Source organism: Rousettus aegyptiacus, unplaced genomic scaffold, assembly GCF_014176215.1.
Source record: "Rousettus aegyptiacus isolate mRouAeg1 unplaced genomic scaffold, mRouAeg1.p scaffold_m13_p_5, whole genome shotgun sequence".
Lineage (NCBI taxonomy): Eukaryota > Metazoa > Chordata > Mammalia > Chiroptera > Pteropodidae > Rousettus > Rousettus aegyptiacus.
The window spans coordinates 89459680-89486369 of record NW_023416308.1 but is presented as its reverse complement, the minus strand read 5'-3'; the positions used below and the strand labels follow the sequence as shown (position 1 = coordinate 89486369).

Genomic DNA, 26690 nt, shown 5'->3' with positions numbered 1-26690 from the left:
GGGGGGGAGTGAATTTTACAGTAAGTATATAGTTTTTTACTTCATGCTAAAAGAATAAGTATGTTGATCAAAACTGACAGATTCCAAAATCATTGAACATATCTTAAATAGCTTTATATGGCCAGACCATGTCTAAACCATTGTTATCAACATGTTTTTATAGTAAATAAAGCCATAAATTTAAATAAGGTATTTTTTTAAAAAGCCACAAAATCAAAATAAATTACAGCACAGCTTATAATTGTCAGTAGTAAGTAAAAGAACTGAGATCAGCAGTATTATGTGCTTGTACTGCATATTACAGCTTTTTCCTCAGGTATTACGGTGTTAATTCCAAATCATTACAAATAATAGCAGTCCTCGTAATACAGATTATGTGCCCTAATTAATCAATCAATTATAGATAGAAAAGCTTCTGTGATATGAGAAATACTCATATTAATAGATGTCTGTATTTGTGATAACTTTTTTTCTTTTTATTACTACATTGGGATCATGGATGATGGGATAAACATGGGGAATCTAAAATTTTATGATACCAGATTAACATTTAGTATGGTATTAGTTGATAGTGATTTTTAAGTAATTTTATTATGTTATTTGGAGATACAGAGCTCATATTTACTGAGTTTGTAGCACTCACATCTATTTTTCCAAGTAATTCAAAGCATTTTTACTCATTCTACTCATTTTACTCATTCTAAAGCTAATCCTATTAAGCGAATCAACAAAGGATCCTTGTTATTTGACAAAATGGATGATACATTAACAAGTTAGCTACTTTCAAGGGTAATAACCAGCACTTCTGAAAAAAATTTCTCATATGGGGAGCATCTATGAAAATGATCATGATTACATCACTGTTTTTTTTCCTTTCAGTTTTTAATGATGGCAGTTCTAAGGAACTAATGAACCTCACTGGAACAATTCCTGTGCCTTATAGAGGTGAGTGTCTTACATAACTTATGCTTCCAGTATAGATGCATTTTGATTTACATAATAATGTTGCCAAAGAGTTATAAGTAAATTAAACCAATTTTCTCATGATTTTCACGATGTAGAGATTTTAACTTCTGTTGTAATTGAACTTCATTTGGCAACAGCGCCTAATATTTTCAGGGTTTTTTTCCCCTTTTTTACCAAGATACATCTGTAAGTGCCTCATCATGCTGGAAGAGTTTGATGTTTCACAGAATCAGAGCATCTTAGAACTAGAAAGCAATCTTAGATGCTGCTTAGTTCAGTCTCCTACCCCATGTAGAGTTTTCTGACAATGGAAAGCTGTGTAGTATTGTGACTAAGGTAGAAGCTTTAAAGTTAGGCCACAGTAAGGTTTGTGACAATGGACATGTAGAACATTTAAATAATAGGACCTGACTCAAAAAAGAATTCATTATGATAATCTGTATAAAGGACTTAGCACAGAATTTGTTGTATAATAAATATCAAAAGTAGCTATTATTTATGGTTGTAATGTTGGTAATAATGCTGATGATGGATAATTAAATTCCTCTTAGCCAGTCAGCCACCCTCTGCTGTAATACTTACAGCTATAAAAGAACATTCAATTTTATAAATGACTGTTCTGTGTTTGGGCAGCTCTACTTGTGAATTGTTCCTTGTAACTCACTAGACCTGTGTCTCTGTAACTTACCCATTAATTTTATATAGTACCTGCGATGTGTGAGGTATAAGGGATAAGGGTTACAGATACAAAGGTAAATAAAGGATGTACCTTTTCTGGAAGAACTTACACAAAGACGGGAAACAGAATAAATAGACATTTACAATATTCCATAACTGCTATAAAATAATAAAATATGAAGGTGCTGCGAAATTAGAGAAAAAGACCATGTGGAAAGATAATGGAGGAAACAATGTTTGAACTTGGCATTAAAGGATGAGTCAGCCATAACAATGAACATTCCAGGTAGAGAGAAAAAACACTTGAGCATCAACATTCTATAATGCAAGTATGATAAAATTAGGAAAGGTGGAATAAAATTTAGGATTACCAACTTTGCCTTTGCCTTCAGGAAATAAACTCTGGTGAGGGAATAGGTATATGAGGGAAAAAGAGAGGCAGGAAACTATGGTAAAAATAAAGACATTTAGCTCGTATGCTATATGATGTATATATAAATTTTATCTGAATCCTTCTGTGTTCCCTAACCATTTTTTATATGGCATAGTTCTTAAGCCTAAGTAATTCTGGAGAATTCTTTATTTTCACAAAGCAAAGAATTCTGGGTGGAGGAAAAAGACTTACATTTTATGTATTAGGATATATTCTCTTGGAGTTCTTTTTTCGCTATAGAAGTACTTTGGAGTGAAAAATAAATCCAAAGTCCCACAACCGTTTAATTTCTCTAAGTGAAATTTATGTGTGTATATTTATATGAAGTGAAACTGTTTCTTAGAGGAAAACTATCTGAATTATTTTAGGTGATTCATATGGTTACTTGGACATTGGCTTTGAGCTCAGTAAGACAAGGCTATGATTTATGTTCAATATATTAGCTCTATTGGATGCTTTGAAACATTGTTCAACTCAACTATATATGGTCAAATTTCTCAACTGAGAGAGATTCTATTACATAAAGCAGAGCGAAGAAGATGACATCATTGATTGAATAACTACCAGTGAAAATGTCGTATGCATTGGTCAAGCTGTATCCACCAGTCAGCATGTTTGACAGATAGCTTTGGCAAGGAAATTATATCACTTTATGATAGCATACCATAATCCATGGTCTTCTTTCTGTACCCCTTCCCAGTGAACCTATTAACTGAAATGACAAGGGTCAAGTAGCAAAGAATGGATTGAGTTGAAAGATATATTTGTAAAGAATGCTTTTCCAGCACAAAGCACATGCTGGCAGAGAAGTAATCAATTAGCTCCTTAATTAGTTCATATTTTACAGACTGAAAATTTGAGAAACTGATCTTAAACAGAACTTTGAAACATTAAAATATTTGTTTTGACTTTTTAAAGTGTTGCTTAGTTGTTGCTCTCTTGCTTACCTACCAAGCCATTATTGAAAAATAATAAAAATAGAGTAACTAAAGTTTATCTTTCTCTCTCAGGTAATATCTATAATATTCCAATATGCCTGTGGCTGCTGGACACATATCCATATAATCCCCCTATCTGTTTTGTTAAGCCTACTAGTTCAATGACTATTAAAACAGGAAAGCATGTTGATGCAAATGGGAAGATATATCTTCCTTATCTACATGAATGGAAACACGTAAGTATTAACAGCGTTCTGTATATTTGTTGTATTTTATATATTTTCCTCACTGGCACCTACTTCCTGTTAACACTCAAAGAGGATTCCAAGGAAGAGATAAGTTCATATGAGATCACTAATTACTGAGCTGGGTAATCAGAAAAGACTCTCCAAAACAAATACAGTTGTGCACCATGTGACAACATTTTGGCCAACGACAGACTACATATACGATGGTGGTACCGTAAGATTATAATGGAGCTGAAAAATTCCTGTCACCTAGTGATGTCTTAGCCATCTAATATTGTAGTGCACGCATTACATGGTGATACTGGTATAAACAAACCTGTGCTGCTAGTCGCATAAAAGTGTAACAGTTATAATAAGCTATACCATCAAGGTTTGTGTAAGTGTATTCTATGATGTTTACACAGTGATGAAATCACCTAACACATTTCTCAGTGGATCCCCATTGTTAAGTGGCATGTGACTGTATACCTTATATTTGTATAGAGGTTGGTAATTTACAGAATACTCATAGTCACTTTTATTTGCTTGAGTTGAACCTTGAATAGATTGAATTCATGTAGTGGGAAGTTCATTTAAAAAATATACTGGTGCTATATATTTGTAAAACTGTTTGAATCTCATTACCCAATGTTCCTATCAAGAAACAGTAGTAGTAGAAAGTTTGTGTTTCTGCCTCTGATGGTTAAAGCTCTGGAAGAACATTGTTCCTATTAAAATAACTAGAAAAGCCAAAGTACAAATGACATCTGGGGAAGGCTTTGGGGAGCTATTGAGGCAATCAGGACTTGAGGGTCCAATGTCCTCTAGCAAAGGGAACTGCAAGAGATGAGCAGACATTCTGCGAGTTTTCCCTAAGAGTATTTACTGATTCTTGGTACAGGGTAAGAAGCTGAAAACCTGAGCAGAGGGCTTTAGCTAAGAGGCAAAGATACCTGCAGAGTTTCTAGCAGATTCACAGGGCTGAAAAAACAACAGTTGCTGTTCTGTCTGCCAATGCATCCAGAACTTCAGGAGCCAAGATTTGGGAGAAAAGGAAGCTACAAAGAAGTAAACCAGATAATCTGAGTTTTCTCCTCAGGAGATATGCTGAATTCCTAAACTTCAAAGACAGGATCCTAAAAAGCTGAACAGAAAACCTCTGAAAAACACAGCCAAGTTCTCAGCAGCCTCCGTCTCAAAGAAGAGGGGCATAAGTAAACACCCTAGGCTCTTAGTTGAAGCCACTAGAGGAACACACCTCAAAAGTGGGAAGTCGGGTGTGATAAGCCTTACAAAACTCAGCCTTGAATGAACTCAGTCCCTTTTTATATTATAGTCGCTTTCAAAGTATTTGCCTGCAATAGAATAGGGCGAACCCCTGCTGGAAGAAGGTAATGTATAGAGCTTCTATATTAAAAATTAACCAAGTGGAAATTTTAGAACTGAAAAAATAGAATAATAGAAATTCAGAACTCTGTGGATGGGTTTACTAGCAGATTGGACTCATTCAGAATAGAGAATTAATGAACTGGTAAATGAATGGTTTACATTTTTTTAGTGCTGTTGACCTAGGAATAAGCGTTAAAAAAGATGTAAAAGTCCATTCTGGAAAAAAAAATTAAATTTAATTAAAGGACATTAAAGAAGACTTAAGTCAAAGGAGCTCTCTCTCCTTATTCATATTATAAAAATGTTGATTCTGTTCAAATCTATATCCTAACAGGAACTTTTGTTTCTTTCTGTATGTTAATTTTACGAACTTGATAAGCTAGATGTGGAAATGCAAAAGATCGGGGATAGTCAAGACATTCTTCAAGAAGAATAAGGTGGAAGGAACTTACCCTACAGATATCAAAATGTATTATGAAACTAGTAATTAAGATAGTATGGAATTCTCATAGGAATATTCAAACAGATAAGTGGAACATAATAAAGAACCCAGAAAAAGATCTAGTTAAGAGTCATTTTAGATTTTTAGATAAGGGTAGGGTATATATCAATTTAAAATGCATGAGATTATGATTTAATTTGAAGGGTTTATTGGAGTAAATAATCAACAAGATAAAAATGTGTAGTCTCAATAACTACGCCCCCATACTGGCCATGATCTCCAGCCCATACTGGCCATGATCTCCAGCCCACACTTCTTGGTGCTACACAGATATCGAACATGCTTACCCACAGTCTCAGCATGTAAATTCACTAACTAAAAAAAGTTTTAGGATAGTGAGACTTCGCAAGTTTTTACAGAAGCTTTCTGAAATGTTATTAAGTTGGGACAAATTGAACGAATAAGAAGAGTTTGGTGCTTTGGAAACTTGAAAACTGCTAGTGAACTCTTCTACCAGGAGAAGAGAAGTTATGATAATTATCTGATCGAGATAACTGAGTAATCCTTCAGAACCTGATAAACTCATAAATGAAGTATATGAGATGAGAAATACACAAACTATATTAAGGTGTGAAAATGGAACCATCAAGTAAGCCAGTTTGAATAGCTTTGCCAAGCATAGTTTGTCTTAAATTTGTGGTCTATTGATTATTTGAGAATTAAGCAACCTTTATGGAAAAGCAGTCACTCTCTTTGTACCTATGGTACTGGAAGGAAAGGTCCTTTAACAATTTGTGTATTCTGTACAACAACCTAATGATTTCTAAGATAGAGTCTACCCGCAATTTCAGAGTTTATAAATACTGTCTTTAATAAGGTAACATTGTTATCTTTAAAGCCCTTAAGTGTATTTGTGACTACTGCTTACTTCCATCCCTGAAAATATTTAATTTGTTTATTGGAAATAGAAGTTTTAGTAGCTGAATGACATCAAATAAAGAACAATACCATCTAAATTTTGCAATATAATGCTTTGGCTAGTGCAGTTTTTATATACAGTAGCTCCCCTTATCCACGGGGAATATGTTCCAAGACCCCCAATGGATGCCTGAAACCTAGAATATTACCAAACCCTATCTCTATTTTTTTCTATACATACATACTTATAATCAAGTTTAGTTTATAAATTAGGCACAGTAAGAGATTAGTAATAAAATACAAAAGTTATAACAATATATTGTAATAAAAATCATGTGAATATGTTCATTCGTTTTGGGGGATCCCTTGCTAAAGTCTTCATATAAGCTCAATGCATTCTGATGCAATAAGTTGCTATCAGTTGGAACACAGTTTCTGTTCATGTGTTCTACTCATAAATGTAATGCCTTTTCCATCTTCACTAAGGCACTTATTACCCACTGTGGCAGTAGCTTTTTCAGTTCAAGGTACAACAAGCAAGACCAGCATGAATTTCTTTTTTCTTTTTCACAGTTTCATGGATAGAAGACTTTCTTAACTATAGATCTTAGCAACCTCAGAATATGATTTTTTTTCTTTCCTTATTAAGTTGAGAACTTTAACCTTTTCACTTAAAGAGAGTGTTTTAGACCTTCTCTTTGGCATATCCAAATTGCCAGTATCACTGCTCTTGCACTTTGGGATCATCACTAAGTAAAATAAGGATGGCTTGACTACAAACACTGCCTTCCCACGAACAGTCAATCTGGTCATTGAAATGGCTGCTACGTGATTAACGAGGTGGGTAGCATATACAGCATAGATACACAGAGCAAAGGTTCACATCCCGGGCAAGACAACATGGAGAGTTCATTACACTATTCAGAATAATATGCCATTTAAAACTTATGGGTTGTTTATTTCTAGAGTTTTCCATTTAATATTTTTGGACTATGTGGTAACTGAAACTGCAGAAAATAAAACCTCGAATAAGCAGAGAGTGCTGTACATGAAGCAATAGCCTAGTTACACATAAATAAGTAAAAATCACCTAGCTTTATTAAATCAGTTAAATGGAGTTTTTGTGTCCTATAAAGAAAATTATCAAGCTGAGTTCAAAACTGATAAATGCTAAACTTTTCCTTTTTGCCAAAAATTAAATCTGTAGCTGACTTAAATTTATTTTTTGTTTTTAGCCACAGTCAGACTTGTTGGGGCTTATTCAGGTCATGATTGTGGTGTTTGGAGATGAACCTCCAGTTTTCTCTCGACCTACTGTTTCAGCATCTTATCCACCATACCAGGCAACAGGGCCACCAAATAGTAAGTAGAATTAAGATTTGATTTTTAAACTCGTAAAAGCAAAATAAAACAGAAAACCTTGTTTAAAAAAATGTTTTTAATGATTTCGCTTTGCTTTTTAGCTTATCAAGTTAGTGGATTTTTTGGAGGTATTCTGAGGCCTCACATCTGCATGTACAGATTCCCACCCAAGACTGGCATTTGGGCTTTCGTTTGTGGGTAGAAATCTAACTCTGAGTGTGCTGGATTCCAAAATGGAAGAGAAAGAATGCTGGGATAGAGCTAGAATTTTTTTTTTTTTTAATTATGCATACCATAGAATAGCCTATTTGATCAGTTTGGAAGCAGATATAGCTTGGAAGGTAGTCTGACCCCTACTTGTTTTTGCAACTCCCAGATCAGTGTTGTAGATAAGAACCAATTACAGTCAACTAAATCATTCATGTTCCGCTATTCTGGGTATACACAATTGGACATCTAGCTCTCAGCTTTCTTCTCTTTTGTACAGCCAATTCATGATTTTACCTTTTGTGGAGAGGGCGGGAGCATGGTTTACCAGTTCTCCCCTAATTGGTATACATTATCTCTATCATTTCTGTGTTTTTAAAAACAATTTTTACTGATACTTTAAAATCGCCCTGGATAATTGAGAGTTGGTTGTACTTGCTTGTTTTGACTTTGTTAAATCTGTATTGACTTCATTTTTTTGAGCTGTGATTTTTTTACAAAGTTTAAGATTATAATTAACCAGATTTAATCTTATAAGTCAGATTATATGAGCTTTAATTTTTCTCCTGCTGAAAATTATCTTTTTTTTTTAATCTAGTCTGTTTTGAGGGGCATCTTGACTCATAAGCTGGATGGGAATCTGACAGGAAGAACCTTCTGAACCCTTTTTTTCTCTTCCTTCTCAGATAAGCTTGGTTTTAGGTTTAACAGCTCTTTCAGTAAAGATTCTAATGATTCTTCTGGACCAGACATTTTTCATCTTAATAAATTCTGTTTAGTACTCAAGATCAGATAACCTTTCTCATTTAAGTTTGAAATATCAGATATTTCCTAGTTCATAATTCATATTTATTTACTCAAATAACACGTAACCACTTAAAAGTAACCTTGTCAGAAATTTATTTAGGCAGTCTCCTGAGCAAAATTTTCTCCCTAAATTTCTAACAGTTTTGACGTTGGAACTATAACATTCTAGAAAGATACCACACTAGAGATCACTGTTGCACTCAATTTTGTACTCACTCACTGTAAATCACATTAAATAATCTAGAGCTAATTTAAGCACATTCTTAAAAGACCAATTTATTGTCTGTTTATTCCAATTTTAATACTTTTTATACATTTAAACAGTATTCGTTATTATTAGGAATGACTGTCAAGAAATGGTCTATTAATAAATTCCATTCCCCCACACACCAAGGAATAGCCCAGAAATTTGTATACATTCTTAAATATCTTCTAGTTCAAAAATTACATACTTTTATAATTATCATTACTCAGAACACTTTAAATCTCCTGTTTTAGGGTGACTTGAACTAACTTTGAGTCACATTAGAAAACTGTTATGTTCTAACCTCATTTTTTGACAACAGTAACAGTGAACATTGAGTGGTAACCAAGAGACACAGCTAAGCACTTTCTATTTGTCCTTATTTAATCTTGTAATAACTCCATATGTTGTGTGTATTTGTATCCCATTTTATTCTGGCTCTAAAATTACTTTGCCTCATTATCTGCTTTCTTGCAAGTCTTGGATCCAAGTAACTTTTGCCTTTTCCCAAAATCAAAATTTGAAAGCTTTGGTGGAATTATTAGCTTTTCGGAACCTCAGAAAAGGAGGAAATTGCTTGTAACAATGAGGTAGTTTACATGTGTGAGAGAGAAACTGGCATGAGGGATAGTAATTATGTATGTTGCTGACACTTAATAGTGGCCTCATCTTTTGATATTCATGAAGATCTACTGTGCTTTGCCCCCTGGGAAACAAAAATGTTTTATGGAATCTAGCAGTTGTGACGTTTTGGGAGGTTTTTTCCTTCCTGAAATAGCATTGAACATTATCCTAGTTTCATTATGCTTAAGAAGAAATTCACTTGTGACATTGATAGATTCATCCAACAAGACTATGAACACTGGTATTTGGAGATGTATGTTCAGCAAGTCTAATAAAGACTTGTAGGGCCCTTGATCAGAGTCTAGCATACTTCTCCCACCTACTTCATTCTGTGCTCTAAAAGTTTGTTGCTTGAAGGCGCCATCAGGGCTTCATATACCATTCCTCTAGATCACTTTTATTTATCCTCACCTTCTAGCTTTAGATTATTTGCCTCCTGTATGACCCTATATATATAGCACTCAGTACTTCCCCTATCATAACACATAACACTTATCTCTCTGTATTATTATTCTTTGCTTGCTTACCTCTCCAACTAGACTATAAGTAACTTGAGGCCAGGAGTGTTTTTTTTTTTCCTATCAAATTCCCAGTGCCTGTCACATAGAAGGCAATAAAATATTTATTGATTGAATTAAGGGCTAATTTATCACTGTGTTCAATGAGAAAAATTTCACTGAGGATAAGTTGATTCTCAGACAAGTCATTTCCAGTTAAGGCCAAAATTAACTTCTCTTTGTCTTATTCTGTTTATTAGCCTCTTGGCACCACTGACTAGTTGTGTCATTGGTGTCCTCTTTAAAAAATAAATAAAGCATTTTTTAAACTTGCTAGATTTGAGCATTTTTCCCTAGTATTTCCAAGCTTTTGTTTTTAACCTATTTAGCTGAATATAAGTTTTGTATAGAACTTACCATAATAATTTGAAGTCTTTTAAAGTCCTCAGTCAAGCCAACAAAACCAGCTGTGCTAATCGGTCAACATAGTCTTAAAAGGAATATCAAAAGATTTTTTAGATATATATAGAGGTCACTTTCTAAGAACCTGACCTTGGACCAGTGGAGGGCAGAATTACCTTCTTCTAAATTCCAGTTTGAACCAGCTCTTGTCTCAGGTTAGAGGCTCCTTGAGAACTTGTAGAACTGACCATGTTGACCTGTTTACCAGTTACCCTTGTTGGTAACCCATGTATGTTGTCATAACTCAAGTTTAATGATTTGAGAATTATGTGATTTGCAGAGAACTGTGCTTCAAGTAAAGAACTAATATGGGTGGAGTGTTTTGTTTTGGTGCTGAGATTTGGATTCTTATTTTATGAAATTTTGTTGTGGTTTGACAGTGATATGTATCTTACTTGATAAACTATGTATCTAGGACTATGCATATTATTTAAAATGTTAAAACTTATTTTTAGCTTCCTACATGCCAGGCATGCCCAGTGGAATCTCTTCATACCCATCTGGATACCCTCCCAATCCCAGGTAAAGAATAATTGCATTAGAAATTCTATTAGATCTGGAATCAAAATAATGGATGCTAACTAAGGCATTAAAGTAAATTTAATTACAGTTTAATGGAAGGTAAAACTCAGTTTATCAGTGGAATTTTATGGTATTTGCTAGTCCTCATAATTTCTTCCATTATAGAGAAATGCAGCTCCGTCCCATTTACAGAGAGGAAAGGGATGAGGTAATGACAATGATTTTGACTGGTTTTGGACCTTCGCCCTTCTAAGAACTTTGTATATCCAGTGTAGATAGCTGAAAGGTTAATCGAAAACAAATTATAATGAATTCAGCTAAGGAGAAGAATATTTTAATGCTCTTTTAAAAAAGCAACTTTTCTGTAAATTACAAGGAACAAATTAACAGTTCCATAAGATGGGGTCAGTTTTGTCCCCATGTTATTTATTCATTTCATACTACCAACCTTTTACCATTTGATAACAACATTAATGCAGGTAAGTTAATAGTGCCATCAGTCTATGAATAATACACTTTAGAAAAATCAGTGAGAAATAATTTTAACCCATGTTTTAAACGTGTACTTGTTCGAGTGGTAATCTAGGAATACTTTCAAGAGGTGGTCTTTGGGCTAATTTAAAATGCAAGACTGGCATTTACTGGTGCCTAGATGAGATTTCTAGCTACTCCGACAATTAACAAGAAAATTTTTAACTCTTCTTGGCTTGAGATAACCATCACAGATATGTGTAGCCAGATTTCCTGAACACCTGCCATAGCTAAATATATGGATTTACATATATGATATGCAGGATCTTATAAGTTAAATTTAGCAACTAATTTATTTCTGGGCCTTTCTTAATTTCAGGGATAAGCTTTCTAAGGTAGTAAGCATTCTGTCACATTAGAAAGGTAAGCAGAGACTAGATGAACATCTGTCAAGGAAAAGAAAGATTCATAATATATAAATAGGCTCTCAGTTTTAGATTTCTTGGGGCCTTAATTTTCTGATTAAGTTCCAGAAATGGAATCCTATCTGAAGCCTTGAAATTACAAGCCTTTATAATTAACAGTTGCTAGTAAAAAGGAACTTTGGACATGTAGGGGATGGTCGTTGGGAGTACAGTGAGGAAGTGGACTTCTGAACAATCAAGTTATTTCAAAGAAACTTATAAATAAAAATGAAGACTGAAGAGACTGACAAACGTAAATTTTATTCACTTAGGTGACCATAAAAGTGTCTTTTGTGAGGTTATTTGTAAGAAGTTCCGTGTTGAGGCAGCTATTCAAAGATTTTATGTTTCTTTATGTGAAACAACTTTTAATCTCAAAATGTAACATGCTATTGAATTGTTAAGGATAACTTCAAATTGCTATCTGTATCTCTATATATAAATGGTCTTGGCAGAAAAGCCTCAGACCTGCTTTCTCTTCCCCTTTCATCCTAAAGAATTAATAATCAGTGACTGAAGGAGAATCTTAAAACAGTGAATATGAGACTCTTCTTGCTATAGGAAGATGGACTAGATGATCTCTAAGTTCTCTTCCAGATCATAAGATCTTTTCAAAGTTTTATTTAACACCTGCAGTTATATATACAAGGAAACTAAAAGGTATGTCAAGAATGGTTGTTATAGTTTTGGTATGTGTACTAGCAAGCATGTATTAAGATTATTAGGAAACAGTTCCTGATATCAGAAAAGGGAAAATGAAAATGGTTAAGTGCTGTAATAAATAGAACTTTGAAGGAGAGGTCACAGCTGGTGTGGAGGTGGGAACTTAGAAGTAGCTTCATAAATGCAAGAACTGATTTATAAGGATGACCTTAAAGAAGAAAATTAGGTGTTTAGAGGTGGAGGGAGCAGCAAAAAGTAATAACATTTTATTACTGAGAGGAAACTTAACGATTATCAAGTCCAGCCCACTCATTTTATGTGTGAGCAAAGTTATGAAAGCCAAAAAAAACCAAAACAAAACAAAAAAAAACACGGAAGGATAAGGGAACACTTTAGCTAAAGAATATAGGGTGATGAGTAGGGGAATTGAAGAAAATAAAGGTGTCGCTTTCATAGGTATTTGGATCTCTCCAAACTTTTTCTGATCTTCTCTAGCTGGTATTGATTTTCCACTTTATATCACCTAAACTTTTACTTAGCATTTGTTATTTCCTTTATCTAATAAGGATTATTTACAGGGATCTTTCTTTATTTTGATTATTAGTATCTCGAGGAAGAGATGGATTCATATATTAGCTTCTACCTCAAGCACTTAGACACAGTGCCTTAAATATAATAAATAGTAAATTTTTGAAGAGGTATATAAAGAAAAAGAAACATAAGAGTGTTGGAAAATTCTTCATAAATAAACTTACTTCAAAAAGCATTCTTTAAAATTTCGAAAAGGATTTGCTACATGAGACAAATTGCTTCATAACATACAAAGATAGAAAATAATATAGCAGCTCCTTGCCCCATCGGCGATTTCAGTTACTCCCAGTTAACTGCAATCCAAAAATATTTAATGGAAAATTCCAGATATTAACAATACATAATTTTTCAATCATGAGCCATTCTTGGTTCCATGATTAAATCTTGTGCCGTGTCACTCTGCCTCACCTGGGACATGAATCACCCTTTGTGCAGTGTATCCATACTGTATATGCTACCCGCCCATTAGTGTCTTATTAGCTCTCTTGGTTATCAGATCAACTGTCATGTTATCACATTGCTTATGCAACCCTTTTTTTACTTAATAATGGCTCCAAGGCTCAAGAGTAGTGAAGCCAACCATTTGTCAGGGATATTATAAATGATATTTATGAATCAATGTTGAATAGGAGATAGGAAATACTTCCTCTGATATGAATACATGAATGACATAGGTTTCTATAAAGAATAAAAATTTTAAACTTTATTTAAAGAGTAATTTCAGATCAGATATTTGCAAAGGTTATCAATATATCACAGTAAAAATTAAATAGTATCATTTCCCTATATGCTAGGAAATCAGAATGGAAAAGTTCTCTCACAAAATTCTTGTTTCCAGTTCTGATACTGTTGAACCAACCGCCCTTAAAACTCTCTACTTGCTTTCGGCTGCTGTGAGTGTGACTCTCAAATAACAGGGCCAAGCAAGATATTTTAACCATTCACTTTGAGAGTAAATCCAGTGTCATTAACGAAACTTCTATAGAACTGTGCTTGAATAGACAGACACTTGTAGCTCTAAAACTCTAAAGTCATTTAACTGGTAAAGCAATGACGTCAGCTTAACTTCTCAAATGGGTTCTTAAAGATACTAAAGTGTTGGGTCATCATAACATTTAATGTTTTCTGTTCTTTAGTGGTTACCCAGGCTGTCCTTACCCACCTGGTGGTCAGTATCCTGCCACGACAAGTTCGCAGTACCCTTCCCAGCCTCCTGTGACCACTGTTGGTGAGTAACCTTCAAAATTATATTTCTCCACATAAGGAAAGTCAGAATCTTCTATTGTGAAAGTGAATTTCACTTTTTTTAATTGAATAAATTTTACATGTAACATTTCATATGTTTAAGGTGTACAGCTAATTACTGTGATATATTTGTATATTGTAATGATTGCCATTGCAGCAATATTACATTGCATAATTATAATACTATTATAATATTATTGTCTGTATTCATTATACTGATCATTAGATCTCTGTGGCTTATTTACTACTCATTACACGTTTGTACCTTTAAACACCATCAATCTTACCCCCCACCCCCCAGTGTTTCACTTTTACGTTGAAATGTTAGAACACACTTCCTTCTTAGAGGAAAAACTCTTAGTGGTCAGTGTCCTAGAATCTAAAACTTGAAGTAATTTATCATATCAGTGAGGCTTCTGCCAGGGCATAAAAATAATTGACTGACTCTTATCACTCTTTCCTGTATATAATATATTTTTATTTGTGAACCTTATATGTGTTGGAAGTATCAACAGATACTTAGCTTTTCCTAGGTTATATGTTAAGCCTCTTTAGGAGAGGAACTGCCATTGGGTAATATGAGTGGGTCAAGTAAGACAAATTATTGTGGATCAGTAGTTCTTGCTTTTATGTGTTGCTTATTAGAGTTGCCTAAAATATAAAAATATCTTAAGTAGCCTTAATTATTGGTTATCAGGTATGACACACCCAAGAGGAGACAAACTGGCCTCCATTCTTTACTAGAAAATTGACTGATAACCCCTCAAGTTAAAGCCAATACTTCATATGGAATTTCTTTTGGAAAATCTTCCTAAGTACTGTATAGCTGAACTTCAATTTCATGTCATTTTAAAGTTTTTTTTTTTTCTAAATTCAATCATAAACAAGGATCAGATCAGAAACAGTAAGTTTGAAAGGGTATTAACAAACATTTGAGAAACTGATTTTAACTTTATTAAAGTCTTGTTTTAAGATTTCAGGGTGTAAAACCTTGTAAAGTGCTCCACCTGAATTTCTTTTATTTCTCTATTTTTATTTGTTGGTCTATATTTAATAATTAGATAAAGGGGAAACTGAAGAAAAATAAGGAACCTTCCTATTGTGTAACATTTTTTTGAGGATAGAAACTAGGAATCAGGTTTCCTTGCCTGTCATGTCCAAATGCTATTCCTTCTCTGGCCATCTTGGACTACTGAGGTTGGGTTACAGATACTGCCCTTCCAGGATATGGCACCCTGGGCACCTGACTCATGTGGGTAGACTAGTACACACTTGCTTGTTTGTGGGTTTGGGAACCTCATCTCCACAATTTTTCACACACTTCCTTTGGGAATACCTGTCTCATCTTTGGGGTAAGTGGCATTTTCTTCCAGTCCTGGGCAGTCAGTAAGTCATGAGTACAGAAATGCTGAAGGCTTGCCATGCTAAATGTTAAAACTTTATCTGCCAAAATAATCCAAAAGCAATAATGATAATTTTGAAAGCCCCAAAAAAGACTTTATGTAACTAAACAATGTATTTTTAATTTTTTTAAATTAGTAAATGAAGGAGAGGCTGATTCATTTGGCTTCTTGTGACTATTCCAATATAATACCTCTAACAGTGTAGTTCTTAAACTGTTCTCTTTCACAAAATAATTTTAAGGCATAACTTTGATTTTCCATTTTTTTAAGGATGGAATTTTACTGAACTTCAGATTAATTGGCCTTTGTGTTCACACCTGCCAGTAGCATCTTTCATCTTTTATGATTATGATAGTTGATTTTTTAGCACCATTACTTTTTTGAAGTAGTTACTACTTTTGTTTCCTATTTTAATAAGGTCTGTATGTATTTAATTACACTTTTGAAAACTTGATTTTTTTATGTAAACTAAATCTTTGTGGTGTGTGCTTATTTTCAAGAATTGTAAACCTCCTGATGGCTTTCTTTAAACTTTTTTTGTGGTTATAGAAACTTTCTAGAACTTAAATAGTATTACTCTGATAGTTTTTAAAAAAATAGAGATCCCCTGATTTCTTTGGAAGAAAGCTCTATAACCTGCACCAAGCCAGGCAGTACTGCTAGAAGCTTACATATTCATAGACTATAAATAAAAGCCTTTCGTAAGCAGCTTAATGAATTGGCCTGGTTCTCACTTAATAGCACAAATCAGAATGCCTTTGCTCCTATAGTTGTTTGAAATTTTCCTCTTACTTCAGAGATTGACCTATTTTGTTTGTTTGTTTGATTATAAAAGAAGATAATATGGGCATGATCCAGTGATCCACATGGGCTTGATCCAGTTTCTGAGTAGATGTGCAGTATAAGCTAATGCTTGGGATTGCTTAGGCTCCTAAGTTTGCACTGTAGAATAAATGCCAGGCCAAAGACTATTGTGTGGGTCTGAGCAAGTACCATCCAAAAGTAAAAATGCTGGGCAAGTGATTCACTTTTGCTGGTTAGAGTGAGATTTAGTTACTGTTTAATTTGTATTTTACTTTGGAGTTACCAGGGGTTCTCTAATATAAATGAGCTCCTTTTTGAGTTATAGGAAGTAGTGATTATCAGTACTGGTACAAGATAAAATTGATTGTCTTAAGTGTTTGAAGATGGTTTAAAATCAGGCATTGTATACTTGTGCACTTTAAAGATACTGGCCTAAATTATTCTTTGAATTATCAAATCCATTGCTTTCCTAATGGAAAAATTATCTTATTTCCTAGGGATTAAGTTTAGTGATTGGATCCTGACTTTAAATGAGTTTTTACTTAGGATCTTTTCTCAAAATCTGTGTTACCTTTTCAGTTGCTACTAATCTGGAATTGTAGAAGGGCAGCTGTGAAATCTAACTGCATGAGTAAAGGTCAGTGTGTGGGGGACTTGAGGTGTGCCAGTTTGCCACAAACTCTCCATAATCCAAGGCTCATTTTAGCAGGAATAAAGGATATTGAAATTTGTCTTAAGATGTTTGAGAATTTTTGTTTGAGAAGTGATTCAGAAGATGAGAATTTTCCATGAAATCCTTTTTTAAATTTGTTTATATAAACAATCTCTTAAAGTATCATGATTCATTGAATTTTGAACTTTAATCTCAGTTTTCTTTTTTTGCCTTTCATATTTCAGATCTTAATTACCATTCTTGTTTAGAAAGTGGATGGATTTAAAGTGTTCACATGTGCTGTATAACGTCTGTGTGTGATAGAACTAGGTCTAATCTCGGTATTGCGAGCCTCCTCAGGTGAACTGCGACCTTTATAGAAAGCCAGGCTACTGCTGCCTCATCTCTGTTCCTGTTTTGAGTGTTAATTGCTTTAGCTGGAGACTTATTTGGAAGGACTTATTTGGTGCTGTGAGGTGGCATTTACCTTAACGTATTTTTTTAATTTATTTATTTTTGTTTCAAGTATACAGTACATTGGTTAGACATTTATATAGTTTATAAAAACAATCCCCCTAATTGCTGTTTCTCTCCTCTGCTTTTCCACCTAGCCAATACGTTAATACTAACTGCATTCCCTATGCTGTGCTCCCCATCGCCGTGACCACTGATCAACTACAAATTTGTACTTCTTTAACCCTTCACCCCATTCTTCCAGCTCCCCAAACCCTCTCCCCTCTGTCCATCACCAAATTGTCCACTTTATTTGTGAGTCTGTTTTTGATCAGTTCTTTGTGTTCCTTAGATTCCACATATAAGTGATATCATGTGGTATTTATCTTTGTCTGACTTATTTCACTCAGCATAATAACCTCTGGGTACATCCATGTCATTGCAAATGGTAGGATTTCATTTTTTTTTAATGGCTGAGTAATATTCCATTGTATATATAAGCCATAATTTCTTTAATCATAAGTCTTTAATCCATTTTGAGTCTATTCTTCTATATGCTGTAAGAAGATGGTCCAGCTTCTTTTTTTTGCATGTATCTAATTTTCCCAACACCATTTATTGAAGAGACTGTCTTTACTCCATTGTATATTCTTTACCTCCTTTGTCTCTATTAAGTGAGCGTACAGGCGTGGATTTATTCCTGGGCTCTCTGCCTTAATGTATTTTATAAGAGAAACAGAACATAAATTCCAGGATTTAAATATGTGTTTTTAAAAATGGCGATTTGGAAATATAAGAATAACTTGATCCACTTTAACATAACAAAGTTTGTTGATATGTTTGTGTGTACAAAATCCTAGCTACTTATAAAAAGACCCTTAAGTTTTATTAGTTAAGATAACTTCTACACAGATAAATGGAACACTTTAATTGCTGCATGATTGACCACACATTTGAATGCCTAACCACATTCATATCATTTGGATCCCCAATCCCTGGGAGAAGGATTGTCCTATCTCATAGGAACCATAATAAAATTTCATGTAGGATATAAGACAAATTCTTTTAGAAACGAATTTTAAAAATTCATTAATGCATCCTTATAAAATAGGGACTTAATGAGATACCATCTTCACTAGTCATTATTTTGTAAATTAGTCCTTTTGCTCTCTTTTAAGGACTTAATAAATTAGTACAATATAAGAAACTAGATATTTTTATTCGGCTTAAATTCTGTCCAAATGAACAGCTATCTTTGTCATATTGAGTCTGTGAAAGTTTCTCATGAAATAAGAGTTACCTCTCTGGTATGTTCTATTATGTAAGGAAAGATGATACCTTTTCACATATCCTCATTTGAGGCAGGCTGACTTATTCCACAAAGAATTTGACTCCTGTAGGGCTTAGCACTAAATTGTAGTAGCTACTCAGGCAGAATTTGTAAATAGAAACAGTAATAGAATTGAAATCCGTGATGTTAAATGTCACTCTATTCACTTTTCAAAACCCTTTCCAATACACGCCCATTCAAGACAGTAGAGCTTATTCTGATTTTCAGGTTGTAGAAGTATTGATTAGCTCTTTCATTTCATTTACTACTACTTTATCATTCACTTTGTAGCTCATATATATTTGTAATCAATTTCAGTAATTACCTTCTGCATCCCAGCAAAATGTAAAAGAAACGAAGGTTCCAAAAGAGCACACCTGAAGGACCTCTAACCATTTAGGGCCTTGAGGTTGCTTTGCTGCAGGCCCCCTCCCAGAAGAGAACACATTTTGTTGGTTTCAGGAAATCATTCAGCAACAATTTGCCTTGTGTGTTTAGTATCGAGGCAGCATAATAAGGATTATACAGTCCTTCTCTTTGGAAAAGTATGTTTTTAAACTGATACATACAGTAAGAACTGTTAAGAAAGCGGATTCTATTTGTTTTGCTGGTGTATGGGGAATTCATTATGGTCAGTAGAGGAAACATCATTTATGGAGATTAGCCTTAACCATATTTAATGATAGAAATGGAATCTGATATTCGAAAGCATTAACCTTGTTTTAAATGACTAGAGTTTGTTAATAGAAGAGGTAGAGCTGGTTATGGAAACAGGCAGAACCATCTAGCAGGTAGTTAGAGCACCCAGTTCATTTGCAGGCCTTTCAGAAAGTTTGCCTTTCAGAGGTTGTGATTAGCATAACAAGTCTTGTAGCAAATATGGACCATAATTTTAGGAACAACATGGGAAGTGATGATAGGGCCAGCAAGTAGAAGTTTACAGTAGCAACAACAAACAAATGACAGATGGAAGACAGCAGAATTTCATAACCTTTTAAGTCTTTTTAGACATTTTTTTCTTAATCGTTCCCCTTCTCCATGAACTGTTAATACCATAGATTATACTGTATATGTTTATGTACTGTATGTACATCTCTACTTTTATACATAAAAAGAGAAAGATTGTTTTTTTATCTCCTAAGAGTCCACTCGTGATAGGAGCAATATCATACTCATTGAGGATGTGCATGGGTTAGAGTGACGTTGGATAAGACTGGACTAAGAACTAGCGAGAATAGTGTTTCAAAGATTACCCAATGTTTGGGGCTAGGAAAGGAGATAAATAAATAGACCTTTCCTTAGCCAAGAACAGAGCTTAAACAGAGAACCAAAACAAAAGCAAAGTAGAAAAGGCAGTTGGTGTGCTTAGACTAATTCAAATTAGAAAGAGGGATAAATCAAAGCTTAAAAGCATCTGGTCCTTCAAAGGGATCTGGAAGAAAGCAAGCTATCTTGCTGAGAAAGAAAGATTAATATTTTTAAAGAGTGAGGAGTCAGGCACATAATGATAGGGATTTGGATTCTTGTTCCAAGGAAGAGAAAGATGTTCTAAGGATTTTGTGCCTTTGTGGAAAGATGGTAAAAGAGGGCTTGGGTCTTTAAGAAAGAATCAAAAAGATTGAGGCTTTGGTTAGGTTATGACAGGCGAGGCCCTTGGAATTAGAAGTTCTGGTGTTCCGACAGAATGAGAGAGGGGCCACGTCGATGGGCAGCTTGTGTACAGGGCTATAAGAGACAGGCAAGGAGTCAGGGCTGAGGGGAGATGCTCACTGGGAATAGGAGTAGTAGAAAGGTTGAAGGTGCAAGAAGGAATGAGTGGAGATATGAATCAGTGCATTCGAGAAGGTTGCTAGTCATCCTGGTGTTCGTAGGAGGGGATGTGAATCAAAAATGGTGAGAGAGGAAGATGTTAAGACAACTGAAAGGAGACAACTTTACCAGTCCTGAGTGACCAGACCAGCTTATGGAATGACAAGAGTTGTGATCAGATAGGACACTGAAGAGCACACGTGTGGAGCTGGTTGAGCTATATAGTTCAGATAGCACAGTTGTCTTGGTAACTTGGACAAGGAAGCGGCTTGTGACGAATGGGAACATGAGTGGTGAAAGTATGAGTCCATTATTACAGACAGACTTTTTTTCCCCCTGATGAGTAGAACTCAGTGTCAAGGTGATCAAAATTTTAAGCTCAGAGTGGAAGTATTCTTTTAGTCTGTAATCATTCTTTATTCGTCGTTGTAGGCAATAAAGGTTAAATATACTTGCAGTAATTCCCCACATGGTATAATTGATAAACCAAAATACCATTTACATATTTGCTGATTTAGGACCCTAACTGAAGAACATTGATAGTCATAAAAAGTATCCATATTTATGTTAAAGAGAAGACCTTTTGGAGACAATATAAGACACCGGTTGTTAGGAAAGGGCGTTTGGAAGAGAATAGTAAAGAATCCTGAGAATAAACAGAAGTTTATCAGCTGTTGAATTTTTTGGATGTCATTCTCTTTTGCTCATCTCTTCTGGTAAAGGAGTAAAACCTCGCAAAAGGGAAGCTTTGTTGACCTGTACATTATTTTAGGGAAACTGCCCATTCTCAGTCCTCTTACTGACACCTCTACAGTGGGTTCCTATCTCCTTCAGCTTAGCAGTGAAGCTTGAGAATGGACTTGACCTAAATCACGTGTTTCTCCTTGGTATGAATTTGTTGTTCTGTTTGTTGGAGATTATAAATAATTGTAATATGTAGGGACACAGCTTTATTGAGAAAATAGCTAATAGTTTGGGATTACAGTAGAGAAAGCAGGTAAATATGAATTAATAGTAATCTCTTAAAGGGAGAGTATTTCTGAGTCAACTCAGATTTTAATGTTTTTGGTGAAATTGTGACATTTAATATATAATTTTTCTTCCACTTTGAAAGTCTGTCCTGTTTTCTGAAGATTCCTGTGAAAGAAATAGCAAGAACTTGGGAAATAAGTGATTTTTTTGCCTTTTCTCCTGCAGGTCCCACTAGGGATGGCACAATCAGTGAGGACACCATCCGAGCTTCTCTCATCTCAGCGGTCAGTGACAAACTGAGATGGCGGATGAAGGAGGAAATGGATCGTGCCCAGGCAGAGCTTAATGCCTTGAAACGAACAGAGGAAGACCTGAAAAAAGGTCACCAGAAACTGGAAGAGATGGTTACCCGTTTAGATCAAGAAGTAGTAAGTAACTCATTGAATAGTTTGCACTTTTTAGATTGAATCGTAGGCATGTTGTGTGTGTACCTGGGTTACACTGGACATTGTGGATATAGTCAGAATTCAGAAAATCACATGTTTTTAAGCATTTGAATATAGTTTCTCTGTAGCTTTGTTTAAAATGGGGACTGTATGGAATTGTCTTTGATTGGAAGGTGGATGGTATTTTGCTTGCATTTTCACCCTAGGGGGTGATGTTTTGACCCAAAGCGGGACTGTTTTTTGAATACTTGATGTTGCCAGATAGTTACCAGGAAATAAAAATTTTAGAGAGCTCTAAGCCATAGTAAAGATCTGCAGACCTTGGGTACACACTTCAGGGTCGGTTCTTTTTACTTTTTCCAAATGTTGTTAAAGCTATATTTAAAGTATCTTCATTGAGCCCTTTTAATTTAATCCAGAGATATATGGATGACTTAAGAGCTGCATGTAAATGTGTTGTTTACAGTCTTTAGCTCTTAAGCTTTCTTACATTTGTATCAGGCTGCTGTGCCCTAAAGAGTCAGTGTAGTCGGCCTTGTAACTTTAACGATGAAGTAGGGGCACTAGTATAATCTGAGTGCCAGCTTCACTTTCCATTTTCATTCCCGTGAAGGAGAATTTATTCCAATAAATGCATTTTTGATGAAAGGATAAAGAGTTATTGAATATTTGACGGCTCTGGGGAAAGTGATTTGTTACGTACATATTACTAGTCTTAAAAAATGGTTCTAGTATGTAAAGTGAGCTTCCCAGTCGTTGGCTGTTTTCAAAAGTTCACGAAAGTGACACCAGTACAATTCAGTGCCTGCAACCCACCACCTGTGATATCTTGTGACTAGTGTTCAAGTGTTTAGGGTTCTAGGTATTGAATCCTCCGTATAGACTGGGGAAAATTATTTCTTTGTGGCGGATGTCCACTTGTTTGGAAGAAAGACCTCTTTTATGACTTTCTTGTAAGGAACCTCCAGCTGGAAAGTATCGTGTGTGGTGGCTTAATATGTGATACCATTTATCAGTGATGGTGTATCATGGCAGACTTACCACTGCCATTGCAAGTGTTCAACTCAGGGTATGTCCAACATTATCCTCTTTTCCCTCAGCATACTAGATCACACCTTTTCCTCTACCTTTGACCAATGTGTTACTTAAAACAATCTCATCCATGAGTTGTTTAAACATTGTTTTTTTATTAGCAAGTTTGTTTCTGTGAAGTTAAATTGCTGATGTCTAACAAGCAAATAATTATGTACAATTAGTATTAAAGTCATCATACTTGGCCTGTTCTGTTTTCAGGCTGAGGTTGATAAAAACATAGAACTTTTGAGAAAGAAGGATGAAGAACTCAGTTCTGCTCTGGAGAAAATGGAAAATCAATCAGAAAACAATGATATTGATGAAGTTATCATTCCCACAGCCCCACTATACAAACAGATCCTAAATCTGTACGCAGAGGAAAATGCTATTGAAGACACTATCTTTTACCTAGGAGAAGCCTTGAGGCGGGGAGTAATAGACCTAGATGTCTTCCTAAAGGTATGTCTTCCTCATTCTGCTTTCCAGGATTTTGGAACTTGTGTTTTAGAGGCACTGACCTTGAAAACCACAAACCAAGAGGATTTCTCTGTAAGGTGGGGTTAAAATGCCTCCTCTTCCCAAAAGAGCGAGTAAGATATATGACTGTGAGCAGTGTCTCACCTACCAAGTGCTGCAGGATCTGTCTGAGCAGGGGGAAAAAAGTGGGCTAGTGGGTGCAGTTCCCTACCTCCTAGGCAGCATCAAACTGAGTTTAATTCTTCTATCTTACTATTGCGCCCTAGTGGGTGAGGAAGTACAGTCAGATTTCCATTGCTTTTTTCAGGTCATACAATCTAAATTGAGATTGGCCCATCCCCATTGGTTTTCTGTTAATTGTCTTAGAGTTACGTAATTTTAGACCTGTTTTCTCGGATCAGACAGCCCTGCAAAGTATTAGGCTCTCCTGCTGGTACTAGAGCCCTTCTGAAAGAAGACTGTTTCAGGCTTAATGCTGTTGTACACACATGTAGAAAAGGTCCAGTAAGCCGAGTTTGTCTGTTGTTTCTTGTTGGGTCATAAAGAGCATGGTGTTAGGAATAATAGCAGCTACCCTTTGGTATAGTCAATCCAGCTGCTGCTTCAATGTACATGTGAGGCTAATGGGGTCACTTGCTTATCTTGCCTGTATCTCTGTGAGTGAGGGGCCGAACCACCCTTGGACTTTGCACAAGGACATGAATAGTTAGGTACAAACCAGAGACCCCAGAGAGGACTCCCTTTCTGTATACACTGTCCCCTGCATGGGTGGCATAGCCTAGGAAAAGACATGTAGAGAGGCAAGAGGTATGCTGTCTGCTGGCCTTGTGCTGCTCATCCCTGCCTGCCCTTCCTAGTCAAGTGAGAATAAACAGTCATAGTTATCAAAGGTTTTTGTAACCTTTGTTGGGATCACAGTACAAGTTCTCTGGCATCTCAAGATGTAGCTCAAACTCCTGAGCCAGATCCTGTAATTTGCTGTTCTTATGAAGTAAGCTTTTATACGGTCTCAGAAGACTACCTTCTTTAACACAACCTGCCAGCATCAATCTGTTGAAGTTTAAAAAGCCATATGTAATGAAGTACTGATTCCAAAGGAAGGATGATGTGAGTTTAGGATTCTTAGATCCCTTTTAGGTTACAAACTGTCTGATATTTCATGCCTAGGTCAAAGCCATTCTAAACTGTTGAAACTTTTTCCCCCCTCCCAGCATGTACGTCTTCTGTCCCGTAAACAGTTCCAGCTGAGGGCACTAATGCAAAAAGCAAGAAAGACTGCCGGTCTCAGTGACCTCTACTGACTTCTCTGATATCAGCTGGAGATGGAACTCTTCCTAAAGCATTCTTTCCTTCCTTTCTCTGATCAGTAGGTGCCCAGAATAAGTTATTGCAGTTTATCATTCAAGTGTAAAATATTTTGAATCAATAATATATTTTCTGTTTTCTTTTGGTAAAGACTGGCTTTTATTAATGCACTTTCTATCCTCTGTAAACTTTTTGTGCTGAATGTTGGGACTGACTATGCTAAATAAAATTTGTTGCATAATTTTCTTCTTCTTTATTGAACATCTTTAGGAAAAATCTGTGTAACCTGGCTTTTAATTTAGCAAACAAAGCATATCGTAAGTTTAAATTTAGCTTATTCTATAGCATATAAAGTGAGTTCTATTTAATATGGGATTTACAAATAGAAATCTAAATTTTGAAATAATGGAAATTGAGGGACTTGACTTTTAGTGCAAAGTCCTCCTACCAGTCCCTACTTAGATTTGTTTCCTTTCTAGGCCTGATTGAACCATAACTGTTCCCATCCAGAAGGAGCAAAATGGCCAAGCTATATTCCTGAGAATTCAACTAGGCAAGATGGTCTGGCCACAATTAAAGAGGAAGGTACAGTGCACTGTTCTTGCCCTCCCACTTTTACTGTCATTCAAAGTCAGTCTTCCTGGCAAATTTAGCAAAGTTCATGACCACCAAAGAAGCTATATTATCCTTTAGAGCTCATCTAGTAGAACAGAATTTTCTGTCATAATGAGAGCAAAGAGGTTCACGAAGTTGCAAAGAAATTATTGTTTTAATTTCAGATATTTAGGGAGCCAGGCCATCTGCTCTGTAGTTCTCCCAAGAAAAGAATGACCAATTTAGTCTCAATCATCACTGAGGGGTTTAGACAGTTAAGATCTTTTCTTTAAAATCCACTTGTAAATAGAATAAAAACTAGCAAGTTCAAATCAAGGCCTAATTTACTGTTAGGGCTGGAACTGCCCTTTAATTATTTTTGTGACACATACTTTTTACATTGTAGAAAAGTTACATCTTTTAGGTATCAGCCAGCCAGAATGAAAGACATAGCATATACTTGGTGGAAAGAATCAATTTCTAGAATAAAATAAACACCCATCGTAGATTCTTTTGAACCAAATGGCAACTTAAATACATATACAAGACAAGTACTGGTATGTCAAAGGTACCAAAACACCTCTTTGGTGCACTTAGAAATTGTAAAAAATAAGTATCCAAAAATCTGGATGCTAAATAATGGAGCTAGAATGCTAAATAGAGAAGTCACTCTTGCCCTTTTCCTTTTTCCAAGTTTTAGGAATTTGAGTTTATTCTAAAGTGTGATATGTATCATCCTATAACTATCTTCTCTTTTTTAGTAACTTCAGAATGGTAGCTTTAAGCAACTTTAAAGCTTGAGCGCCTTCTGAATTTCCCAGTTTCTGCACTCTTTTTCAGACGGGCCTCCTCTGCAGGGGTCAGCTTTACCTTTATGAGATCTGTAATGCCATTCTCTCCCAGGATACAAGGAACACTAAGGAATACTTCATTTATTCCATAAAGGCCCTGAAAGTGAAGACTTAAAAATTATTCTTTTTTCTTTTTCACTTCTAACAAAGGTCTACAATATAAGAAATAATAGTTGTTGGGTGAATAAGTATTTAACAGATTTCTAGTATGAACTGTTGCAGAAAACAGACCACCAAGACAAAAATTTTAAGTTTGATGAGTAGACAGACATACTGTTCAAATTCATCAGCCACCTTTCCACACAGGCCCCAGCTTCTCGCCATGTTTGTTGGGACCCACCTTCCTTTTCCTATCTCCTTACCCTTAAAC

At 35.2% G+C, this 26690-nt stretch overlaps 1 protein-coding gene across 1 annotated transcript in view; it reads left to right on the top strand.

Annotated features, from left to right (window-relative positions):
* TSG101 (tumor susceptibility 101) overlaps nt 1–25116 on the top strand; it is a 32098-nt gene extending 6982 nt beyond the window's left edge. The window contains exons 3-10 of the mRNA XM_016134336.2: nt 880–945; nt 3088–3251; nt 7227–7353; nt 10650–10716; nt 14042–14133; nt 21799–22001; nt 23313–23552; nt 24782–25116. Of these exons, the coding sequence (XP_015989822.1) occupies nt 880–945; nt 3088–3251; nt 7227–7353; nt 10650–10716; nt 14042–14133; nt 21799–22001; nt 23313–23552; nt 24782–24871 (1049 nt within the window). The 3' untranslated portion in view covers nt 24872–25116. The remainder of the gene's footprint in view (nt 1–879; nt 946–3087; nt 3252–7226; nt 7354–10649; nt 10717–14041; nt 14134–21798; nt 22002–23312; nt 23553–24781) is intronic.
* The last annotated feature ends 1574 nt before the right edge of the window (nt 25117–26690 follow it).